Source organism: Carlito syrichta, unplaced genomic scaffold, assembly GCF_000164805.1.
Source record: "Carlito syrichta isolate Samal-C Ts95f unplaced genomic scaffold, Tarsius_syrichta-2.0.1 Scaffold288255, whole genome shotgun sequence".
NCBI classification, from domain to species: domain Eukaryota; kingdom Metazoa; phylum Chordata; class Mammalia; order Primates; family Tarsiidae; genus Carlito; species Carlito syrichta.
Genome location: NW_007232351.1, coordinates 133,192 through 154,902, shown reverse-complemented (window position 1 = coordinate 154,902; position 21,711 = coordinate 133,192). Strand labels below are relative to the sequence as shown.

At 34.9% G+C, this 21,711-nt stretch overlaps 1 protein-coding gene across 1 annotated transcript in view; it reads right to left on the bottom strand.

Annotated features, from left to right (window-relative positions):
* The window catches only part of LOC103255563 (focadhesin-like), a gene marked incomplete at its 3' end in the record, with an annotated part of 146,851 nt that overhangs the window by 31,454 nt on the left and 93,686 nt on the right, over positions 1 to 21,711 (bottom strand). Inside the window, exons 9-11 of the mRNA XM_021710188.1 lie at positions 17,409 to 17,496; positions 14,096 to 14,298; positions 2,910 to 3,167 (exon numbers count right to left, since the gene is read on the bottom strand). Of these exons, the coding sequence (XP_021565863.1) occupies positions 2,910 to 3,167; positions 14,096 to 14,298; positions 17,409 to 17,496 (549 nt within the window). The remainder of the gene's footprint in view (positions 1 to 2,909; positions 3,168 to 14,095; positions 14,299 to 17,408; positions 17,497 to 21,711) is intronic.

Genomic DNA, 21,711 nt, shown 5'->3' with positions numbered 1-21,711 from the left:
ACTATCACAGAATTCTGCCCTATAAGTCAACTTCTACTATTTGATAATATATGACTTTTAGAAGACCACCAAGTCATGGGCCATGAACCTAGCCACATAAATAATTTCAAATGGCTCAAATATGTACACTTTTACAAATGGAAAAAATAAAGCTATGAAAACATCACAAAGAATAAAATAAAATGATCAAAGACTGCAACCGTTCCCATTAAGCAAGACCTTTAACTAGACTTCACAACCAAAATGTAAAAAGAAAATTAAAGTCCTCAGAGTTGTAAAACACAAATAAATCAAAACACAACAAACACGACTCTATCCTTACTTCCAAATATGAGAAAAGCAAGCAAGTAACAAGGATTTGAAAGAGGCACTAAGTTTCACGAAATTCAATTTGTTAAGCTCATCAGTGAGGGCAGGTTTTATGGAAGAACTTGAGGTTCTCTAAAATCAAATTGCTAAGCTTTTGCTCTTTGGCATTTCCTATTTTATAATTCAGTCAAAAAACAACTGACATACCTCATACATAGTATTTAGAGTTAACCCATTGAAGGTGAGATATAAACTATTTAAGCTTTTATCTTAGACCTTCTCAACATATCTAAAAATCACCAGTCTTTGTGGCAAATGTTCAGTTCACATACCTAAGTATTTAATCTTGCTATAAACCCTCAGCCTTACAGGTAGAAACACAGAAAGAAAAGGCATTCTCTTAGGTCTTCAAACCACTAGCAAGTAGCCTTGATTTCCAAAACAATATAATCTTCTGTCAGGTATTCTCTCTACAAATATTTATAAGAGATACTATTAAGCATCAGATAACTCCAATACGGTTTTTGCATAAATCTCAGCACACCTATTACATATACACATACCACCTTTCAAGGTCCCCCAGAAGACAATTGAGAAGTTCTCTACATTTTTTGCCTATTTTGCATATTCTCACTTCTATTAGCAGTAAACTATCTTTCCCTTTGGGGAACCACCCCACTCTCATTCCACATGAACCTGGAGACACAAACAATTTTAGGGCTCTGACATTTCACCTATTTCTCTATTCTACCCAGGACAGTCAATCAAAGTGCCACATTATCCCACCATTATGGTTGCTCCAGTGTGTATACATGATCCAAGCAAGGCTAATCTGAGCATTCTCTACTTCTTTCTTCCTTTTGGATTCTGAATATAAGGCAATATGACTTTAGTCTTCCAACCAATTTACAGAGGGAGGAAAGAAATTGCACTTTGAAAACACTGTCCAAGCAATGATTGTCTGTCCCAAACACTAGAGCTAATAAAAGCTAGAAGAAAATATTTCAAATGTTCCCAACACAAAAAAAGTAAAAAAATGTCTGAGGTGATGGATGTGCTAATTACCTTGATTTGATCATTACACACTATATACATAGATCAAAATATCACTCTGTATCCCATAAATATGTACAATTATATGGGTCAGCTAAAAATAAAAAGTCAAAATACAACTGTTTATATCAGCTTAAGATGGGTTTCTGTTCCTTGTAACCAAAAGTATCACCCTAGAATTTCAAAGACCAAATGCGCTTCAGGAGGGGAGGGAAGGGAAGGAGAAGGGGAGGAGATAAGAGGGGAAGGGAAGGGAGAGAAAGAAAAAGAGAGGGAGAGAGAGAAAGAGATGTAATATATATTTTTCATCAGTGGTATACACAGATCAAGGTAATCTACTGTATGATTTCAAGTGATCCTTCTTTAGATAATCTCCAGGCACTATCTGTGTATTCAATATTCTAGAGAGATTACCCTACAATGTGTCAATAGTGAAAGAAAACAATGGTTAGAAGCAGGATCATTACAGAAAGTAAAAGGAGAAAGAAAGAGGAAAGCAAGTTTAACTGATTCACATGATGTATACACCATGAAACAAAGGTACTTGAGATCCAATTACAGAATCAGAAGAGGTTCAGTCACACTGAAAACTTTTTGTGAGATAACAGCAGGTGTTTACGAGACAAAAAAGGAATAAGCATGACAATTTGGGGGTAAAAGTGTATTCCAAATACATTAATTCATATCTTAACCACTTTTACCCTACCTCTGCCACCTAATTTTTTCCTCTAGGCACCTATAATTTTTCCACTAAGAAATGAATATTTTCTTCCCCATGCTTGAAAAGAAACACAAGCACAGACACTGATTAATCAACAGAGAATAATTAAAATTTCATACCTACTTGGTTAGAAAACCCTCCCCTTCACATGAAATGCATTATAGAGATTCTATTCACTGGAAAGAAATAACAGATTACTATGCTAAATATGTGGTTAGGTTAAAAGGCAGGTTAAAAAAAAAGTCTTATTAATGCCTGATTGCTTTCTCATTACATTTTAAGTTCTGTGCAGATAGAAAGATTGCTTACCCTCACATATCAGCATGCAGATCAGCACCATATCATATCACAGACTCAATATTTTTTAGTTTATTAAATGACTGAATGAAGTCAGGATCAAAGTACAAGAAGTTAAAAGGATATTAATATACAAGTACATTTATCCTAAATTTATTAATCTGGATCTACTTTAAATGATCACTATTAGAGCTAATGAATATGTATTTTGGATTAGGTTACAAGAGTTAGTAAAAGCATTAAAAATTAACAAATACACACACACACACACAAAAAGGAAGAACCAGAATATCACCATGTGCAGTTTTCCTTGCCAAGCAAGCTTTCATTAAAGAAAAGTTTGCACCATTAAATATACATCAACTCAGAGTAAGAAAAAAGAAGAAGAAATTGGGAAGATAAAAATAGCAACAAAAAACCCCACAAAATTTAAAATTTTCATATAAATAATCCACAAAGTAAGAAAAAGTCTATAATTTTAATAATTAAGCTCTCCCCCCATTACTGTTCAATTATTCTCTTGCTTTACCTGAGAGGAATCTGCTTGAGCTAATTCTGAAGTGACCTTAAGTATCTGGTGAAGATTTTGTCCTTTATCTTCAACAAGGAGGTGAGCCAGCAGAAGAAAAACATGCACAGGGATTGCTGTAGTAATGGGCAGCAATGACTCTACTGAAGCCAACCAGTCACTCACTGCAGACTCTTCTCTCATTACTTCAAGAATCCTCAAGGTTGTAAATATTGAACCATACATGCTGGTTACAGGGAACACAAGCCTGTAAGAGAGCTAAAAAACAAAAAAGGCATGAACACAGGAGACAAACATATTTTCCAGAAATACATTTCTGACATCCTTACACTTCATTGCAAAAAATCATTCTTTCCCAAAAAATGAACACAAACTCTGAATTCCTGCCAAATTCCTCTCTGCATACATTTGAGGTACTAAGAGAAAACAGTTGTTAGGTGGAACTCTAGAACACTTTATCCCAATTTTTTCTGATATTTATCATTCATTTCCAGTGATGGCAGAAAAAAAATAGATCAATATACAAGATTCAGAGGCAACAGAGTTTGGGAAAAGTCATTATCACTGAAAAAGCATTCACCAATGAGAAGCAAGATAGAAAAAACACTGTATTTGCCCAACTCTAGGCCCTTGTCAGAGGCATCCCAAGGCAGATGGCAGACTTGGACAGAGGACAATTCATTTTTGTAACAGACAGTATGTTGATAGGGACAAAGTTGGTTCAAGTGGAGCCTGGGAATTCATTAATAACTGTGAATAACTTCTGCAATAAGAAATAGCCTGACAGCTTCAAACTGAAACAATACCCAGAGATGATATTATGCTTAGGTCAATCTGATAAATGGCTCCTCACAGAAATAAATTAGTTCAGTCAGGGCCAGAAAGTGAATAGAACCCTTCTAAGGTGAGTTCTATATATAGATGGCTCGGGGGAACATTAAAGAATCAATAGACAGACATCGCCTGCTAATAAAGTAATTCAAATCATGTACAGTGTGACATGACAAATCAGAAATCTCTACAACTTTCCAACTATTAGAGGATGACTAATATAGGTAACAACTGAAAGGATTGGAAGTAAAATTAAGTAAAATAAAAATTAAGTAAAATAAAAGTAAAAACTTTTATTATCGGCTTTATTAATATATAATTCACATACTGTAAAATGTACCCTTTTAAAGTATACAACTCAGTAAACACTTAGTAATTTGTAGAATTATATAACCATCATCATCATCTAATTTTAGAACATTTTCACCACTCCAAACAAAAAACCCATACCCTTTAATAGTCATGTCTCACCTCCAACCCCTAGCAACCACTAATCTACTCTGTTCCTATTCTGGCCATTTCATATAACAGGAAACAATATATGGTCCTTCATGATTTGATTCTTTCACTTAGCACATCTTCAGGTTCATCACTGTTACAGTTTTTATCAGTACTTCATTCCTTTTTATTACCAAATAATATTCCATTGTATTAATATCCTATATTTCATTTGTATGTCAACTGATGGACATTTGGGTTGTTTCCACTTCTTGGCTATTATAAATAATGCTGTTAGGAGCATCTCTGTGAAAGTTTTTGTGAGGATAGAAGTGTTCACTTCTCTTGAGTATATGCCTAAGAGTGGATATGAAATTTACTTGAAAATAAAATGTCACTGTAAAAACAAAAGAGGACATTCTATCTGTATTGATATAAAAAGATTCGCCCAAGTTAAAAAAAAAAGGCATAGTCAGTCTGCCTGAAATGCCACCAATTTTTTTTTTAAGAGAGTGAGAAGAGAAAGACTATATATTCATATTTGCTTGTATATGCAAAGAAAAGTTTCTGGGAAATACAGAATAAATTGGCAACTGCTAATCATATTCTACTTGGGAGAGTGATAACTGGACAACCGAAATCATTGGCAAAAAGAGGGCTTCACTGTATGCAATTTTATACTTTCTGAACCATTTGAATTATTATTTTTTAAAAATTACAAATTTTAAAATTAAATAATATATAACTTTAGATAGTTCTCTCTAAAAATGTTTTTCTTCCCAAGAAGATGGAATTCATTAGTGACTTATGCCAAGTTCTTTAGACTAATGGCAATCAGCATTGGATGTAAGACTTAAAAGACCAAATCTTCAGAAAAACCATATCAACTAGGAGTCATGCAATTTTTCTAAACCTTACATTTCGCATTTGCAAAATTTAAGTAATGACTACCTTCCTGGCTGGGTTATCAAGGCAGATAATAAGATAATATCCATAAAGCACACAGCACAGTAAGAAATTACAAAATACAGAGAAATATTATTGCTGTCATTTTCAGGAAAGAAAAATAAAACTAATGGATATGAGTATAAAAGAAAATTAATTTGGAAATCATTATAAACCACAAGTTAAGTCAAAACAGCAACATTACAGAGACATGTAAGAGTAAACAATGAAACAGAAAAGCAATCCTAAACTTATTCAAGTGTTATGTCCAGGTTTAGGCTTTTTGTTTGTTTGCCTAGGGTCAGGGCAGCAGGAGAAATTGTTCCATTAAGTGACAGCTGCCACTGGCACAGGAAAGGATGAAATCAAGGGTGTTCTCTCAGCACGGGCTTCCAAATCCTGACCCAGCCCTGTAGCTTGGGGGAGAACTGTGAATGTGCTAGTTGGTTCAGTCTTTTAGAGGAGAAAACAGGTGTTTGAAAATAAAAGACAGATTTATGTTATATGAATTACATATCAATAAAAAATAATGGAGAGAAAAGAAACCATAGAAAAATACATTTAAACAAATATTAGATGGTTGTAAAACATCTTTTACAGGTGTAAAAAAAAATCTTTATTTTAAAAAGGCTTTAATAAAAATGTTCAGGTATATGAAGTAGTAACAATAAGACAGATATCTGAGTGCGTCTTTGACTAAAGAGGCCTGAAAAAGAAATTGTGAATATTGGTGAACAATATAGATTTTCATTAACTGTAAAGAATGACATTCACCTACAATAGTAACTAAATAATTAAAACAGGTTTAACAAAACTGGAGAAAGGGAGTATGCAAACTTAAATTTAGAAACCCTTAAAACTAGGACAGGTTTTTCCTAGAAGGGATATTAATCACCCATCAGACAAGAATCAGAAGACTGGACTAGATAAAGTCTCAAGAGAGCCATTTTGGGTCTATATCTCCATGGAATCTAGACAAGAGTTGAGAGACTTGGGAGTAGATGGTTATAACCAAAAGATACCTCAAACTATCCCCAGTCCCATATTTTTCAGAATATGATGACAGAAGCACAGATCTAGGCATTACTAATTCCTTTTTAGCTGTCAACCAAAATCTCTTAAACCAGTTTACTTCAACTTGCTATTAATTTACTGTTCATTTCCCTGTAAACCTGAAATGCTACTCTTATTTACAATCCAAGTCCAGTTCAAAGATGATAAGTCATTGTGCAAAAAAAGAAAAAAGAAAAGAAAATGAAAGTGTAGGTAATAGGATATAGGCTCTAGAATTAAATAGCTAAAATCTTAATTCCAACTCTACCCTTCAATACCTGTGTAATCCAGACAAGTAAATTAAAATCTCTAATCTTGGTTTCTAAACATCTAATTTTGTAAAGTGAATACTTTAAGAATACCATCCGGGAAATGCAGATGAAAACCACAATAAAATAGTCTTTCATACTCACTAGGAAGGATAAAATAGAAAAAGACAGACAATAAATCACAACAGTTGGCGAGGATAGGGAGAAATAGGTACCCTCATACACTGCTGGTAAGAAATGCAAACTGTTGGTGCAGCCCCTTTGGAAAACAATCTGGCAGTTCCCCAAACAGTAAAACAGAGTAATCATACTATCTAGCAATTCTATTCCTAGGTATCTACACAGGGGAAATAAAAACATTTTCACACAAAAATGTGTATGTGGCTGCACGTGTCAATAGTATTAATAATAGCCAAAAGTGGAAACAATCCAAAAGTTCATCAACAAATAAATTAAAAAACTTTTTGATGTATCCATACGATGGAATATTATTCAGTCATTAAAAAAATGAAGCATTGATATACCACAGCATGGTGAACCTTGAAAATATTATGCTAAAAGAAAAAAAGGCAGTCATAAAGGTCCATGCATTATAAAATTTTATTTAAAGGAAATGTGCAGAATAGACAAATCTATATAGAGACAGAAAGTAGATTAGAGGTTGCCTAGGCTAGCAGCTAAGGGAGAAATGGGGAAATTGGGCCGGGGGATAACTAAGGGATGCAGGTTTTTTCTGGGTAACAAAAATATTCTAAAGTTGACTGAGATAATGAACACACTAAAATGAACACACTGAATTGTACACTTCAAATGACTGAAGCATATGTATATGAATTACATTTCAATAAAACTACCACAAACTAATTGGGTTTCCACTGCATGACACTTGGTAACCTATTTACCTTCTCTGTGTCTCTGTTACCTCTGAGGTAAAATGAGACCAACAATATCACCTAACTCAATGAGAATAGGGTGAAATCAAATGAGTTAATATACAGCAAAGCATTTAAAATGAAGCCTGCACATACGAGGTGCTCAATATACAACCCCATGAAGAAGGTGCTTTGTTAATCATTTTGCAAGGGTCCTGAGAAGTTCAACCATTAGTCCAAGACCATGTAGATAGAAACGGGAAAAATAAAAATACCTATTTCACAGCTATTACGAAAAATAAGAGTTGACCACACAATATTGAACCCATGCTCAATAAATGTTAACTTCAGCTCTAAGTAGGACAATGACAATTCATGCACATTTTATGATTTTTTTAAAAGACAATTATTCTAAATGATTTCTGCTTACTACATACTACTTCAAAGCAACTTCAAATAATAGCTACTTGGCTTTATTATCAGGGACCCAAAAGTACCGTACTTAATTTTTAAAAAAATATACATGAGATTTAACAAACAACTGGTAGACTCTAGCTCAGTCAAGCTACCTCTAAATCTTTCTGCTGTAAGTTTTACAAAGATAAATGTTGCCCTCCTACACAATTACAGGAATTTAGCTTTTAATTTCCTTTCTCACTTCATCTCACCCGCCCAATTTTTCTCCCCTCCAAAAAAGTTTTTCTGATTCTATTTTACTTCCTGGGTCAGGTACTCGACATATTACCTCTCAGCTCCACATCCAACTTTCTTTGGCTTTGTGAGGTACTAGAGCTGTACCTTGCCAAGATTTCTCTTTTGCCCTCTGGTACAAAGGAAGACCGTGTCAATAAAGAGCACAAGAAAGATACTGCAAGGTATGTTATACAAAGAGATTTCTCTTCAGTTTCCTGTGAGCTGCCTCGATTTCTTCTACCATAGCTGCCAGAGACCCGTAGGAGACCCGAGAAGGTGACTTCCTGTGGACCAGATCAGGCAACACCATCTCGCTCACATCACAGCAGATGGCTCCTGTGGACCAGTTCTGGCCTATGGCACCCCTGCAAGCAATATCATCCAGTAGGCCGTATTCACATTTTCTCCTACAAGGCCTCTGTCTCAGCCTCTGAGCTCCTTTCCTGAGAATATCCCTCCATCTTAACTTAGAGGCAGTAGCTGCTTCCTACATTTACTACTGCAATATTTCTTAGAGATTTTATTTTTTAAGAACTTTTAGTAATTAAACACCTTTTACTAGTTAATAATTCTGTGTATTAAGTTTTCCTTTTTCAAATTGCCAGTGTGTTTTCTCTCTCCTGACTGGACCCTGATTCCTATACTGATGTTTGTTTTACCCCTACATTCTTCTGGGAAGGTGGGTTGCAGGAACAGGGAAGAAGTAAGACTTATTCAAGCACCACAGAATTTACAACTAGTCTTTGATTGGGGGGTGGCTAGGAAGATCACAATGAGTAGTTTTAAATATCCCAGTTAGCAGATAAATAGATAAGAATCCTGTTTTCCACATATTAATTTTTTGAGTCTTACTAGATTATATATATCCTTGGTTTTAAAGAGACAAGTGACAGGTTTGATAGCTTACATTTCTTAATTCTTAAAAATTAGAAGTCAAAATTTGTTTTATTTCATGTTTATCAACACTACTGAGGTGGAGATGTAATTACAGAACTGCATGGTACAAGACATTTAAACTTGTTTTCATCCAACATAAGAACTGTATTTCTAATAAATGTGTAAAAGACAGTCTCATTCCTATATACCAACAATAAACAAACAGAAACCCAAATAAAAAGCAAAATCCATTCACAATAACGAGGAAAAAAAATGAAATACCTTGGCATCTTCCTAACCAGAGAAGTGAAAGACCTGTACAATGAAAACTAAAAACACTGCTCAAAGAAATCAAAGATGACACAAAGAAATTGAAAAATATTACATGCTCATGGATTGAAAGAAACAACATTGTTAAGATGTCCATCCTACTCAAGACAATATACAGATTTAAATTACCAGCAGCATTTTTCTCAGACCTGGAAACTACAATACAGGAATTCATATGGAAACATAAGCGAGATTACGAATAGCCAAAACAATCCTCAGCAAAACAAAAAACGGGAGGTGTCACACTCCCAGACTTTAAACTTTATTATAAAACTATAATAATCAAAACAGCCTGGTGCTGGTACAGGTACAGGCATACATACCAATGGAACAGGATAGAGATTCCAGAAGCAAAGTCTCAATTCCTCAACCAACTCATCTTCGACAAAGCCTTCACCACCAACCACTGGGGAGAGGAACCTATTCAGTAAATGGTGCTGGGAAAACTGGCTGACCACATGCAGAAGATTAAAACAAGACCCCTACCTATCACCATACATGAAAAACAACTCTAAATGGATCAAAGACTTAAACATAAAACCTCAAACTATAAGAAACACAGAAAATGCAGGAGACACCCTTATGGAAATTGAAACCAATTCCTAATCAACCAATTCCTAATCAAACCCCCAAAAGCTCATGCCATAAGGGATAAGATAGACAAGTGGGACCTCAACAAACTGAAAAGCTTCTGCAAAGTCAAAGTAACCATCAAGAGAGCTGGGAGACAGCCCTCAGACTGGGAAAAAAATATTTGCCAACTGTATATCTGACAAAAACCTAACATCTAGGATCTACAAGAAACTCAAACATGCCACAAAAAAAAAGTCCCATTACAAAATGGGCAAAAGATAAGAACAGACAATTCTCAAAGAAAACATAAGAGCAGCAAACAGATGCATGAAAAAATGCTCAGTTTCACTAATCATCAAAGAAATGCAAATTAAAACCACACTAAGATACCCGCCTAACTTTAGCCAGGATGGTCATCATCAATAACTCAAAAAACAAATGATAGGATGCGGGGGAAAGGGAACACTTCTATGCTGTTGGTGGGAGTATAAATTCATACAACACCTGTGGAAAACAGTATGGCAATTCCTAAAAAATCTAAAAATCGACCTTCCATATGACCCTGCAATCCTCCTAGTGGGAATATACCCAGAGGAACTCAAATGATGCTATGAAAAGGATACCTGTACACACATATTCATTGCAGCGTTATTCACGGTAGCAAAAACATGGAACCAATGCTGCTGCCCATTAAAACAGGGACTAGATTAAAAAAATGTGGTACATATGAACAATGGAATATTATGCAGTCATAAACAAGGACAAAATTATGAACTTCGCAGCAACTTGGATGAACTTAGAGTCTACAACACTGAGTGATCTATCACAGAAACAAAAAACTAAGTATCACGTGTTCTCATTCATAAGCAGACTTTGAACAATTATCTTAATAATATAAGAAAGGGATTGGCAGTAGTGGGAAACTGTTGGAGGAAGGAAGGGGGCGGGATTGGCAGTAGTGGGAAATTGCAGGCGGGGGGCATATCTCTCAACAAGGGTATCTGCATAATGAACATTTGTATACCTAACCCTGAATTGTACCCTACATCTCAAAATTTATTTAAAATATGTATTTCTGAAGAACTGTGCTATTTTAAGATCAAACACCATAAGTCAGTCACCAAACTAAAAGAAGATAATAAAAAATAATAATAAGTATAAATAAATAAATAAATAAAATATTAAATTAAACTTTTAAAATATTTGCCTTGCAAAGAGATTTAGAAAGAAATTCATATCCAAGATGGCCACCATGTGTAAAAAAAAAAAAAAAAATCTGTGGTTTTCATACAGAGGTCTTCCTACAATAAATCAGGATGGTAAAATTATCTTCTGCATTCTTATCAAAAGCACACTTTTCTCACTGAACAGAAATTGACTGAATGTCTACTATGTGGTAAACAGTAGATCAGGTATTGTGGACACAAAGATAAATAAGTCAGGATATTATCCATTTCTTTAACTATATGTAAAATAGGAAAGTATTCCATTTGACAAATGGCTAAAATACTTTTAAAACTCTCATTCAGGATCACCTGAAAAAAACAAAACAGAAGCAGGGTGGGAAAATACAAAATGTTCAGCAATTGCTGCAATTTTAAAAGTAATTATTTAAATTGTTACAACTTCCTAAATACCTAAGGAAATAAAGGCAATGCATGAAAACAGCCAAGGTATTACTGCTCAATGAGCTCATAGCAGAGTTAGAGGTAAAAACACGTGACAACTCTAAATTAAGACACAGCACAATTGAGTGATGCAAAAAGTGCAGGGGATGTAAAAAGAGAGATGAATTCTCAGCAATGAAGCTGAAAACAATTGGCTGAGGCTTGAAGAATGAATGGTTTAGGCAGACAACATAAAAGAGTATTATGTGCAAAAGCAAAGATTCAGGAAGAGACTTGGAGAGTTTGGGATATGTTACATTCATAGGTGTGTTTGGAATATACAGTCCCAGACAGGTACAGGAAAAAAAAACAACAGTGAGATGTAGTTTAAGTTTTTGTTTTTGTTTTTGTTTTTGAGTTGGAGTCTCACTCTGTCGTCCAGTCTGGAGTGCAGTGGCACACTCATGGCCACCCCAGTGTCAACCTGCTGGGCTCAGGTGATCCTTCTCCTCAGTTTTTCAAGTAGCCGGAACTATAGTGCACGCTACCATGCCCAGCTAATTTTTGATTGATTGTAGAGACGAAATCTCACCAAGTTGCCCAGGCTGGTTTTGAACCCATGGGCTCGGGCAATCCACTCATCTCAGTCTCCCAAAGTGCTAGGCTTACAAACTGAGCCACCAAGCCTGGCTGGCTTAATTTTTTTTTTAAGGGTGACTATACATAGACTCAAAATCTCCATAAAGCAGCATAGTGTCACAAGGAGGATGTTTATAACCCTATTAGCATTCCTTCCTCTGCCTTTCTTACCAGCTGCTTAAAAGTCCAGTTATTAGTGTTGATGAATAAGATACACACACACCTAAGCAAATAGAAGGCCAAGTCCTTAGGTATTAGAATTGGGGTGATGTTCAGTAAATAACACTTGTGATTTGAAAGAACAAAACTCTTAGTGATACAGTACATCTTGTCCTGTTCCCACTCCAAATCAGGATTCACTCATTGTTCCATATGGGCAGAACAAAAGGTGAGATTTTTTTAAAAAGCTATTAGAAATTTAATTTTTTTTTTAAATTTTAAAGATGTGGGGTACAATTCAGGATTAGGTATGCAAATGGTCATTGTACAGGTAAAGTTTGGGTCTCCCTTTTGTTCCCACTTCACCTGGTTTGAGATCATGTACCCTTATTGATATAATGTGCCTCTCTCCCTCCCCTGCAGTGGCCTGCTACTGCTCATCCCTTTCTTAAAGTATTATGGTAAATGTTCAGGGTCTGCTTGTGAGTGAGAACATTTGGCACTCAGTTCTTTGTTTCTGTGATAGATCATGAGTATGACAGACTCTGAATCCATTCAAGTTGCTGAGAAGTCCATATATTTGTCCTTATTTATGGCTGCGTAATAGTCCATTGTGTATATCTACCACATATTTTTTATCCAGTTCAGTTTTGATGGGCAGCATGGCTGGTTCCATATTTTTGCTATTGTGAACAATGCTACAAAAAACACGGGTGTGCAGGTATCTTTCTGGTAGAATGCTTTGAGTTCCTCTGGGTATATTTCTGGTATGGGGATTACTGGGTCAATGTGGAAGGTCAATTTGAATTTTTTAGTCATATTTTATACTTCTGTCAGTGCCGGTACATGAATTTCTTTTTATTAATTCAAATGAATTACTTATTCAAAGAAGTTTTATTCAAACAATTCAGATTTAGGAAGCTGTAATATACATTCAGTTTACCTACAATTATAGGTTAGTTTTTGCTACACTCTCAAACAAGAAGTAATAATGACTAGACTTTTTACTGCCAAAACATTTAACAAGACATAAGAGGTAACTCTGCTTTTGCAGATGATGCAACAACCATAGCTCTAGGTTGTGTTATGCAGTGCCTTTCTCCATGGAGACTTCACCAACTTTTATCTCAATCCTCATTCCCTTCCCCATAAGAGTAGAAGCTGGGAAGCAATGTAGCACTTTAATAAAGGCAAAACTCAAATATCAAGAGGCAAAGTCTGGCCAATCTAGGTCTAGAACTCAATCACTAACAAAACATTGACAAACAGTTATGTTACAACAGGAAAAGTGAGACTGAAAAGGCAGAATGAGGCAGGCAGGACTAGGAATGGCATGTGACAGTCCTATAGTCTTCCAGTTGGAGGCAACAGACATACACAAGCGATATCAAGAGTCGTTATGCCAGAGATTATGACATGAGGTGCCATATTAAAAAATGAAGTCATTGTTCTCACTGATTCCAGAAGTTCCAGCCATTCGAGGAGCATTTCACACCTTGGACTGTCCCAGATCTAGCAACATGCTGCACTTACTAAACAGTATGTTAAGGAAAAAAGGATTCCATGTTCAGATATGACAGAGAAGCACTAGGTTAAATAGAATTAGCTCCTTTTCTGCAGAATCCCTCAGGACCTTTAACTACTAATGTGCACTGGAATCGCAAAGAGGAAAAAAGATTATGCATAGCATTCTCAAAACTTACTTCACTACAGGACTACTCTCCTTTATTATAGTCCAGAAAATATCTTAAAATCTGCTACAGCACTGTCTGCCAGAACGGTAAAGTTCAATGATAGAATTTAAACCCAAACAGATACTGCATCAGTAGTTAAGATTATCCACAGAGACATAAATCTCACATCAACACTTTATTTAAGAGAAACAAGAACAGACTCATTACCTTTGGGTGGTCATCTCTGTAACATTCCTGTTGTATCATTTCCAAAAGGTTTAGAGCCAACTGCTGCCTAGAGGGACCTTCTTCGTCCATGGATATACAGTCTTCCAAGGCAATAGAAGATAATATTTGCAAAATTGGCATCACAAGTAGCAGAGATGACTTTGGAATTTTCTGGCCTTCAGCACAAGAGAGAAGCTTCAAAGCTATTCATTGAAACAAGAATTCACATTTTTAAAAATTAATACCACAGTCAAACAAAATGCAATTTTATTTAAGAGTAATATGCCCGAAAGTTTTCTTGCCCTTTAAACTAACTGGACCAGACACATAACTGGAGTGATAAATCTCATGTCTAAAAATAAATAAATAAATAAAGGAACATTTAAAAATTAACTATTATCTAAAACAAGCTTTTAATGTATATAATTGAAAAAGTGATGATATGCTCAAAAAAAATGTATCATATCATAAGATGTAAATCAATTCCTTTGTAGATCAATATGAATTTTTTAATACACAATCAACAATTGTCCTTAATGTCCTCAGATCCTAATACTGCTCTCAGCAAATAGAACTAAGATACCAAAAATTCCTGATCAGTGGATAACAAGGCCAAAGTACATGCTTCCTTTACAAACTCTGCAGTGAATAACATTAGCAGATACTTAAGTCAACAGCAAAGTGAAGGACAGTCTTTCAGCTGTAATTGCTAAGAAGCAGATCGTGAAAGCTCTGAAGTCTACAATCAGCACAACAAACCAATCTTTAATAATTGATTCTTCTTAAAATGGAAACAACATAAATGTCAGAAACATAGACACGGCTAAACAATAACATAGTTACATGTAGAGTCTCCTCTGTACTATTAACAGAATAAATTAAAGCACAGATATGCTTTTTTCACAATGTTTTTTTCAAGGTTACTGAATGAACCCTGATTTATGGAAAGATGTTATTCATGGGCTTCAAAGTTAAATTATCAAACTAATCAACTGATTTCCCCACTATACCATAGAAATTCTATAAGCTAAATAATGTCAATGAGTTGTCAGCTTTTTATTTTATATCATTTGGAAGTCACTCCTTAACATGATGGGAAGTACAAACACCTGTTACTCTAACACCACTAATTTACTTTTCTGCCTAAATATTGATCTCAATCCATACTTAGTTGAAATGTTATGAAAACCCATTATCTTTAATAAAATAGGAAATGCCTACAACACAAGTATTTCAATATCCTATATTATAAATCTTTCAGCATTTGTATAAGTCGCTATTTATATTCGAGCTAGTGTTAAAAATTATAAAACATAATATCAATGCTGTGAATTTTTAAAATTTAAAATAATCAATATTCTCTTGATTATCCTATTTCTTTGAATACCCTTTCCCAATATAATAAACAACAGTTCTGCCTTTTCAACATGACATATTGGCTCAATAGTTTTCCGTATGGTTTATTCACTGCAAATATGGTAACTTCAAATCAGAGACACTGGTTTACAAGAAAAAGGAAAAAGCTTCTATCCAGCAAATAATAAAAGTATTTGAGGTTGGGTGCAGTGCCTATAATCCTAGCACTTTGGGAGGTCAATGTGAGATGATTGTTTGAGCCTAGGAGTTGGAGACCAGCCTGGGCAATATAGTAAGATTTCTTCTCTATAAAAAATAAAAAATAAATTAGCCAGGTGTGTTGGAGTGTGCCTGTAGTCCCATCTACTTGGAAAGCTAAGGTAGAAGCATAGCCTGAGCCCAGAAGTAGAAAGGTGTGCTAAGCTGTGATCATGTACTGCACTCCAATCTAGATGACAGAGTGGGATCCTAAATCAAAAGAAAAAAGGTATTTGAGCATTTGATTCTATATCAACCTTCTGTTTTTACATGAGTCACAATATTGGAGCATAGCTTCCAAACTAAAAAAGTGACTTATTTAGGGCTTTGGAGTTTTTTGGTCAAAAACCAAAATCCATTTATATGAAATGTCTAGAAAAGGCAAATCTATAGAGACAAAAAGCAAATTTGTGTTTGCTGAGGTGGGAATAAGACTTAGCACAAGAAATTCTGGAAGAATGATGGAAAAGTTCTAAAACTGGATCGCAGTGTTGGTTGTACACATCTATAAATGTACTAGAAAACACTTTATTATATACTTTAAAATGGTGTGTTTATGGTATGTAAATTATACCTCACCAAAGCTGTTTAAAAAAATGAAGCTATGGCTGTCATAAGTAGTAGCACCAATAAATTATACCTGTAAGAAGACGCCGTTTGCACTGCTATAAGAAAAAAAAAAAGGCAAAAACAGGGCAAAAAAAGATCAAAAAGCGGAGGAGGGGCACAAGGGAGCATAAGGCTAGTAAGCAAAAGCAGGGTAAGAATCAAAGCCTGAAAGCAAGGATACCCTCCACGTGCTAAAGCCATTTCCAAGGCATACTGTAAATGAAAGAGCAATTCACTCAAAATCATGAATTACAATGCCCAGAAGAATGAGCTATACAATAAGTACATATCTCAAGCATTTTTTAAAAATAAGAATGGAAGTATAACAACATATTATGGCAGTATACATAACATAATTTAGACAGATCCGTCATTACTGCATGGATTAAATTGAACTAGACCAAGTAAAGTAAGGACACTCTAATGTAAAAGCTGCATTTTAAAAGGTGTGACTTGTTTGCCAATCTACCAGGTGGAGCAACTTGATTTTTTGCCACATCATTCTTTTTTAAAAAAATTTTAAAGATGTGGGGTACTACATCATTCTTAACTAGAACATTTTTTGCCTTCCCTTGCCTACCTCTTCCACTTTTCTTTAAAACAATACTGGACAGTCAAAATAATACTCTTTCATTTGTTCTAGCTGTGTTAATACAATAACCATAAATTAAATCTTGTTCAATGTAGCACCAGTTATGAATAATAAAGATAAAGAGTTTTTAAAACATATGCAACTGCTAAGCACTTATCTGCTTTCAAGGGTTTTATACTAATATTTCTTATTTTACTGTACAATTGTGAATAACATGATATGTCCTTCAATATATTGACTAACGCTACTGCTAAATGATTTAGATTATAACTTCCTAACATGCAGTCAAGAAACTTGGTAAATCATAGTACATGGAGTCTTGCACAATGTAACACCTTGTTGGACAAGAAAAAGAAAATCTATCTGATAAGGATTAATTAGAAAAATCCAAAACAGAAACTCAAAATATATAGACTAGAACAATATACAGTTCAAGTGACTCCTGCCAACACTTAGGATATATTTACATGTTACTCTAGTAAGTGTGTTTTTATTTACCTAGACTTAAGATTGGCTTTTGCTGACAGGCTGGAGTCTGTAGTAGTAGTAAAGCTATTCCAATCATGATGAGTTCAACAGGAAGATCCTAAAAGAAGAGAGGGAGGAACAGTTGCTGCTGAAGAAGTTCCCAGAACCATGGTTTTATCACAAGTAGCCAAGAAGAATACTTTTAACATGAAAGACCACAGGCTTATTATACAAATTTATTTACATAGCAAGTCTACTCTTCCAAAGAAAGAACTGGTAAATGCCACACAGTAACAAATAAATTCAAAATGTTATATGGCCAAAAAGCCAAAGGCTATAAGCCAAATAAACATAACCAAATAAAAGGGAAAACTTTACAGATTGACAAGTCTTCAAAACAGTCATCTTTACCAACCATTAAAAGTTGAAATACTGAAATTAATATTTAACTTCTGAAAAGTAGCTCAATTTTCTAGTTACCTAACACAGACATGATTCATCTCTATAACTTGCAAAATGAATTACACTAAATAAATTTTAATAACTCATGTTATAATAAAAGAACTATTAGTGCCAGGGAAGGATTATTTTTCAATTACAGTAATTTGTTAAGCATATTTACATGCAGCAAAGCAAGAGCCACAGAACATAAAATCATCAGGTTCACCAAGTATATAAATAAAAACAAAATGTTGTACATTAGGCTCTAATAAATAAAATGCAAGTGATATAAAAAGTTATTTGAGGTTTCCAAATAAAGAAAATAATGTGCTATGGAACTGGAAAAGAAAAGTCCAGCTAAAATGACATCATTCCAAAATTTCACAGAAGTGAGGGGGACACATAACATCAATAAGGTTACCCAAACTTTACCTGCATAATGACCAATTATGTACCTAATCCTGAACTGTACCCACATCTTTAAAATAAATAAATAGATAAATAAATATTCCACAGAAGTGCCTCCAGAGCAGAAGTACCTATGAGTCATAAGGACAAGCCAAAAAAAAAAGAAAGAAAGGAAACCAGTGAATTAGATCCACATGTTAAAGAAACACTTGAGAGAAAACAATGTGGTCTAACACACTCAAAAGTTATAACCCTAGGGTTGCTATCAAACTCTAGCACAAATTAATAATTACCCTCTAAAATCACAACTTTACCCTTTGAATAGTGAAATCAATCAAACTGTAAAATCTTATCACGTGCTTGTTTATGGACTTTTGAAAAAAAACGGTAAAAGAAGGAAATCAATTTGTGAATTTTAAAAAATAGAATTGATATAGTTTAGATGTTTGTCTCCTCCAAATCTCATGTTGAAATGCTATCCCCAGTGTTGGAGGTGGGACCTAATAGGAGGTGTTTGGGTCATAGGGATGGATCCATCATGAATGACATGGTGTTATTCTCCCAGTAATGAGTGAGTTCTTGTTCTATCAGTTAACTGAAGAGGTGACTGATTAAAAGTGCCGGGCACCTCTCTTCAATCTCTTGCATCCACTCCCACTACACGACAGATCTGGTATGCCTCCATCTTCCACCATGATCCTAAGCTTCCTGAGGCCTCACTAGAAGCCCTGCAGATGCCACCACCAGGCAGAACAGTGAGTCAAATAAGTCTCTTTTCTTTATAAATTACCGAGTCTCCGGTAATCCTTTACAGCAGTGCAAAACAGACTAATACAGAATATATCCCAATTTGTATATTTTGGGACTATATATGTTCACTGTTCTGAAATACAGTTGAGAACAATGAAGCAACTCTTATCTATTTGAGGATAATAAATGCATTTTGAAACCAATAAATACCATCCCAATATTCTTGGCCATATTTTCCTCATTCATTTTCATTTCTGCATGTCCATAAAAAAACAAAAAGAAAACCAGTAAGGTCGTTTAACTTTCTAATTTACAAGCTTCCAAGAGGATCAAAGACAAACAAAAGCATTGCTGTGTACTAACACTATAACTGGATAGTCCTTATCACACAAGCTATTACTACAAGGGCCACTAAGTAGTTTTATAGGCTTCTGAAATGGAACAGAAGCACTTTTAAGTGGATAGAACTTAGAGGCATGAAGGCAAAAAAGAAAATGGCCTTCTCTATGGAGGGTGAGACTGACCCTGCTTGGAATAGAGGGTGAAAGGAAAAGAGCTAGAGAATCAAGACATAAAAAAAAAACAAAAAGTAAATGGTAGAGGATTAGATCAGATAAATCTTAAGTTGCTTACAATTCTAAAGGTTACAAGTTTTTTTGTTTTATTGATTGTCTTTAATGAACACCAGAGTAGGGTACCATTTAATGAGATCTTTTAATCAAAGACTGTATTGAACATCCCATGTGCCATTTCAAATACTACAGCTGCTGTGCTGTGGTAACTGGATTTGCACAGGGCAACCTGATGGTTCTCCTCTCAGTCCCCACCATGTACCTCTTGCTTCCTGCCAAAGGACGGCGAGCTCCAGCAGTACAAGGAAGGTAAAGACCCACAGACCAAAGTTTGCCAAATCAGCAATAGAAGCCCACAGATAAATTCTCCCCCCTTTATTATGGATCCTTCTGGAGAGTTCTGAGGCATATTTCATGAGGTTTCTCAGAAGATTCTGTAGGATCAAGCAACTGGTTACTTGTTGCAGTGGCCCATTTGATAATGTTTACATTGCTTCTTCCAGCTTCCACATTTCACTCTACTTGTCCCTCTCCACCTATTTCTTGGGATCACATTTGCAGATGAACTCCAATCACATAAGTCTTTGCTTTTGTGGGAAACCAGGCTATGCTTCTGTCTCTAAAGAAACTCAGAGTCTAATGTACAGTCTATCTATATTTTGTATAAAATACAAAAGAGGAGTAAATACCTTTATTTTCATCCACAGACATCAGAGGAGTCCCAACGATAAAAAAATACCTGGAGTTCATACGTTTTCCTCAATTTAAATGAAATATATCACTAAACACCACCTATGTACCAGGCACTAGGTATATATGCTGGGTATAAGGATGCTCCTGTAGACAAAATAGTCCTTTTTCTCCAGAATTTTATAGTCTAGTCACAGAAAAATATTTTTATAAGTGAAGAAAAGGAATGAGAAAGGCTACAGCCTACAACAAATAAAACAAAGATGGTGACCAGTTCACAAAATCCTCCAGTGCCATAGCTTTGCTACCAACCCTGTTCTCTAGTCAGAACTGAATGAAGCAAGCTGGGTCAAACAGATCATTTTTTCTAGGAAATCACGAAAATTTAAATTGAGACACACAGTGAAGAAAGGTGGATGAAACTGAGTCATCTGATGGCAGTATCTTAAAACCACAAGTTCCTGACCTTCCCAAAGTCAGAATGTTCAGTTCATCCATCCTTTTGAAAGATAACCAGAGCTCCTCCCAATCAATAACACTTTTGCCAAATTTTGTTGGTCAGGGTATATTATTTAGCTTGAAATGGAGAGGGTGTTAAGTTATGATGACTCAAATCAAGCTAAAAAATAACAAAGAACAAATCCACTGAAACCAATGCAGTCTAAGAAATAAATATTCAATGTATAACGATACAGCTCCAATAAAAAAAAAACAGTAGAAAGTGAACAGAGGGAGAAAAATGTCAATGCAATATTTGAATATCAACAACCAGTGATACAAGAATATAGACATAGGCTCAAAATGCATGATAAGACTGCTTTATTCTACTTCATTTTATTTCAAATTATACTGCATATAGGCCTAGAGGATAGGGTTCAAATGAATTTTCCTAGGTTTATTTTTTTACTTCAGGAGCACTGGAGATGGCAGTGGGAACATGAAACTTCATAACACAAATATTTTAGCAGCTCTACTTATTGCTACTTCCTTGTAAAATTATTAACATATTGGGCAGAAGAAAAACAATATAAATAGGGTCTTCAGCCTGTTCATTGTTCTAAATGCAATTAGCATTCTGTGATGCTAAATCATAATCAAAAATATTGTTTAAATTGGACTAAGGAGTCAACTTGACATTATTCCCATTGGCCAAAAATAGGACACTTTAAACTTCAATAAGGATAATATTTGCAATAAACTGAAACGTACCAAATACTTAAATCTATGAGTTTATAATAATACTTTTAGAAGTTGGGAAGTAAAGGGAAAGGGGAAAGAGTCAAGCATACACAAACTCTACCGCTGGATAAGTAAATAGTAACTGAGGGGGCGTTTTTTTTTTTTTATAGATGTATTCCAGCTAATAAATGAAGAAATGACAGAACATCACCATGTCTACAACTCCTAATGAATTACTGCAACTAGGCTTTGAGTATCAATAGCTGCTCAAATGATAAAAAGAAAAGAAACAA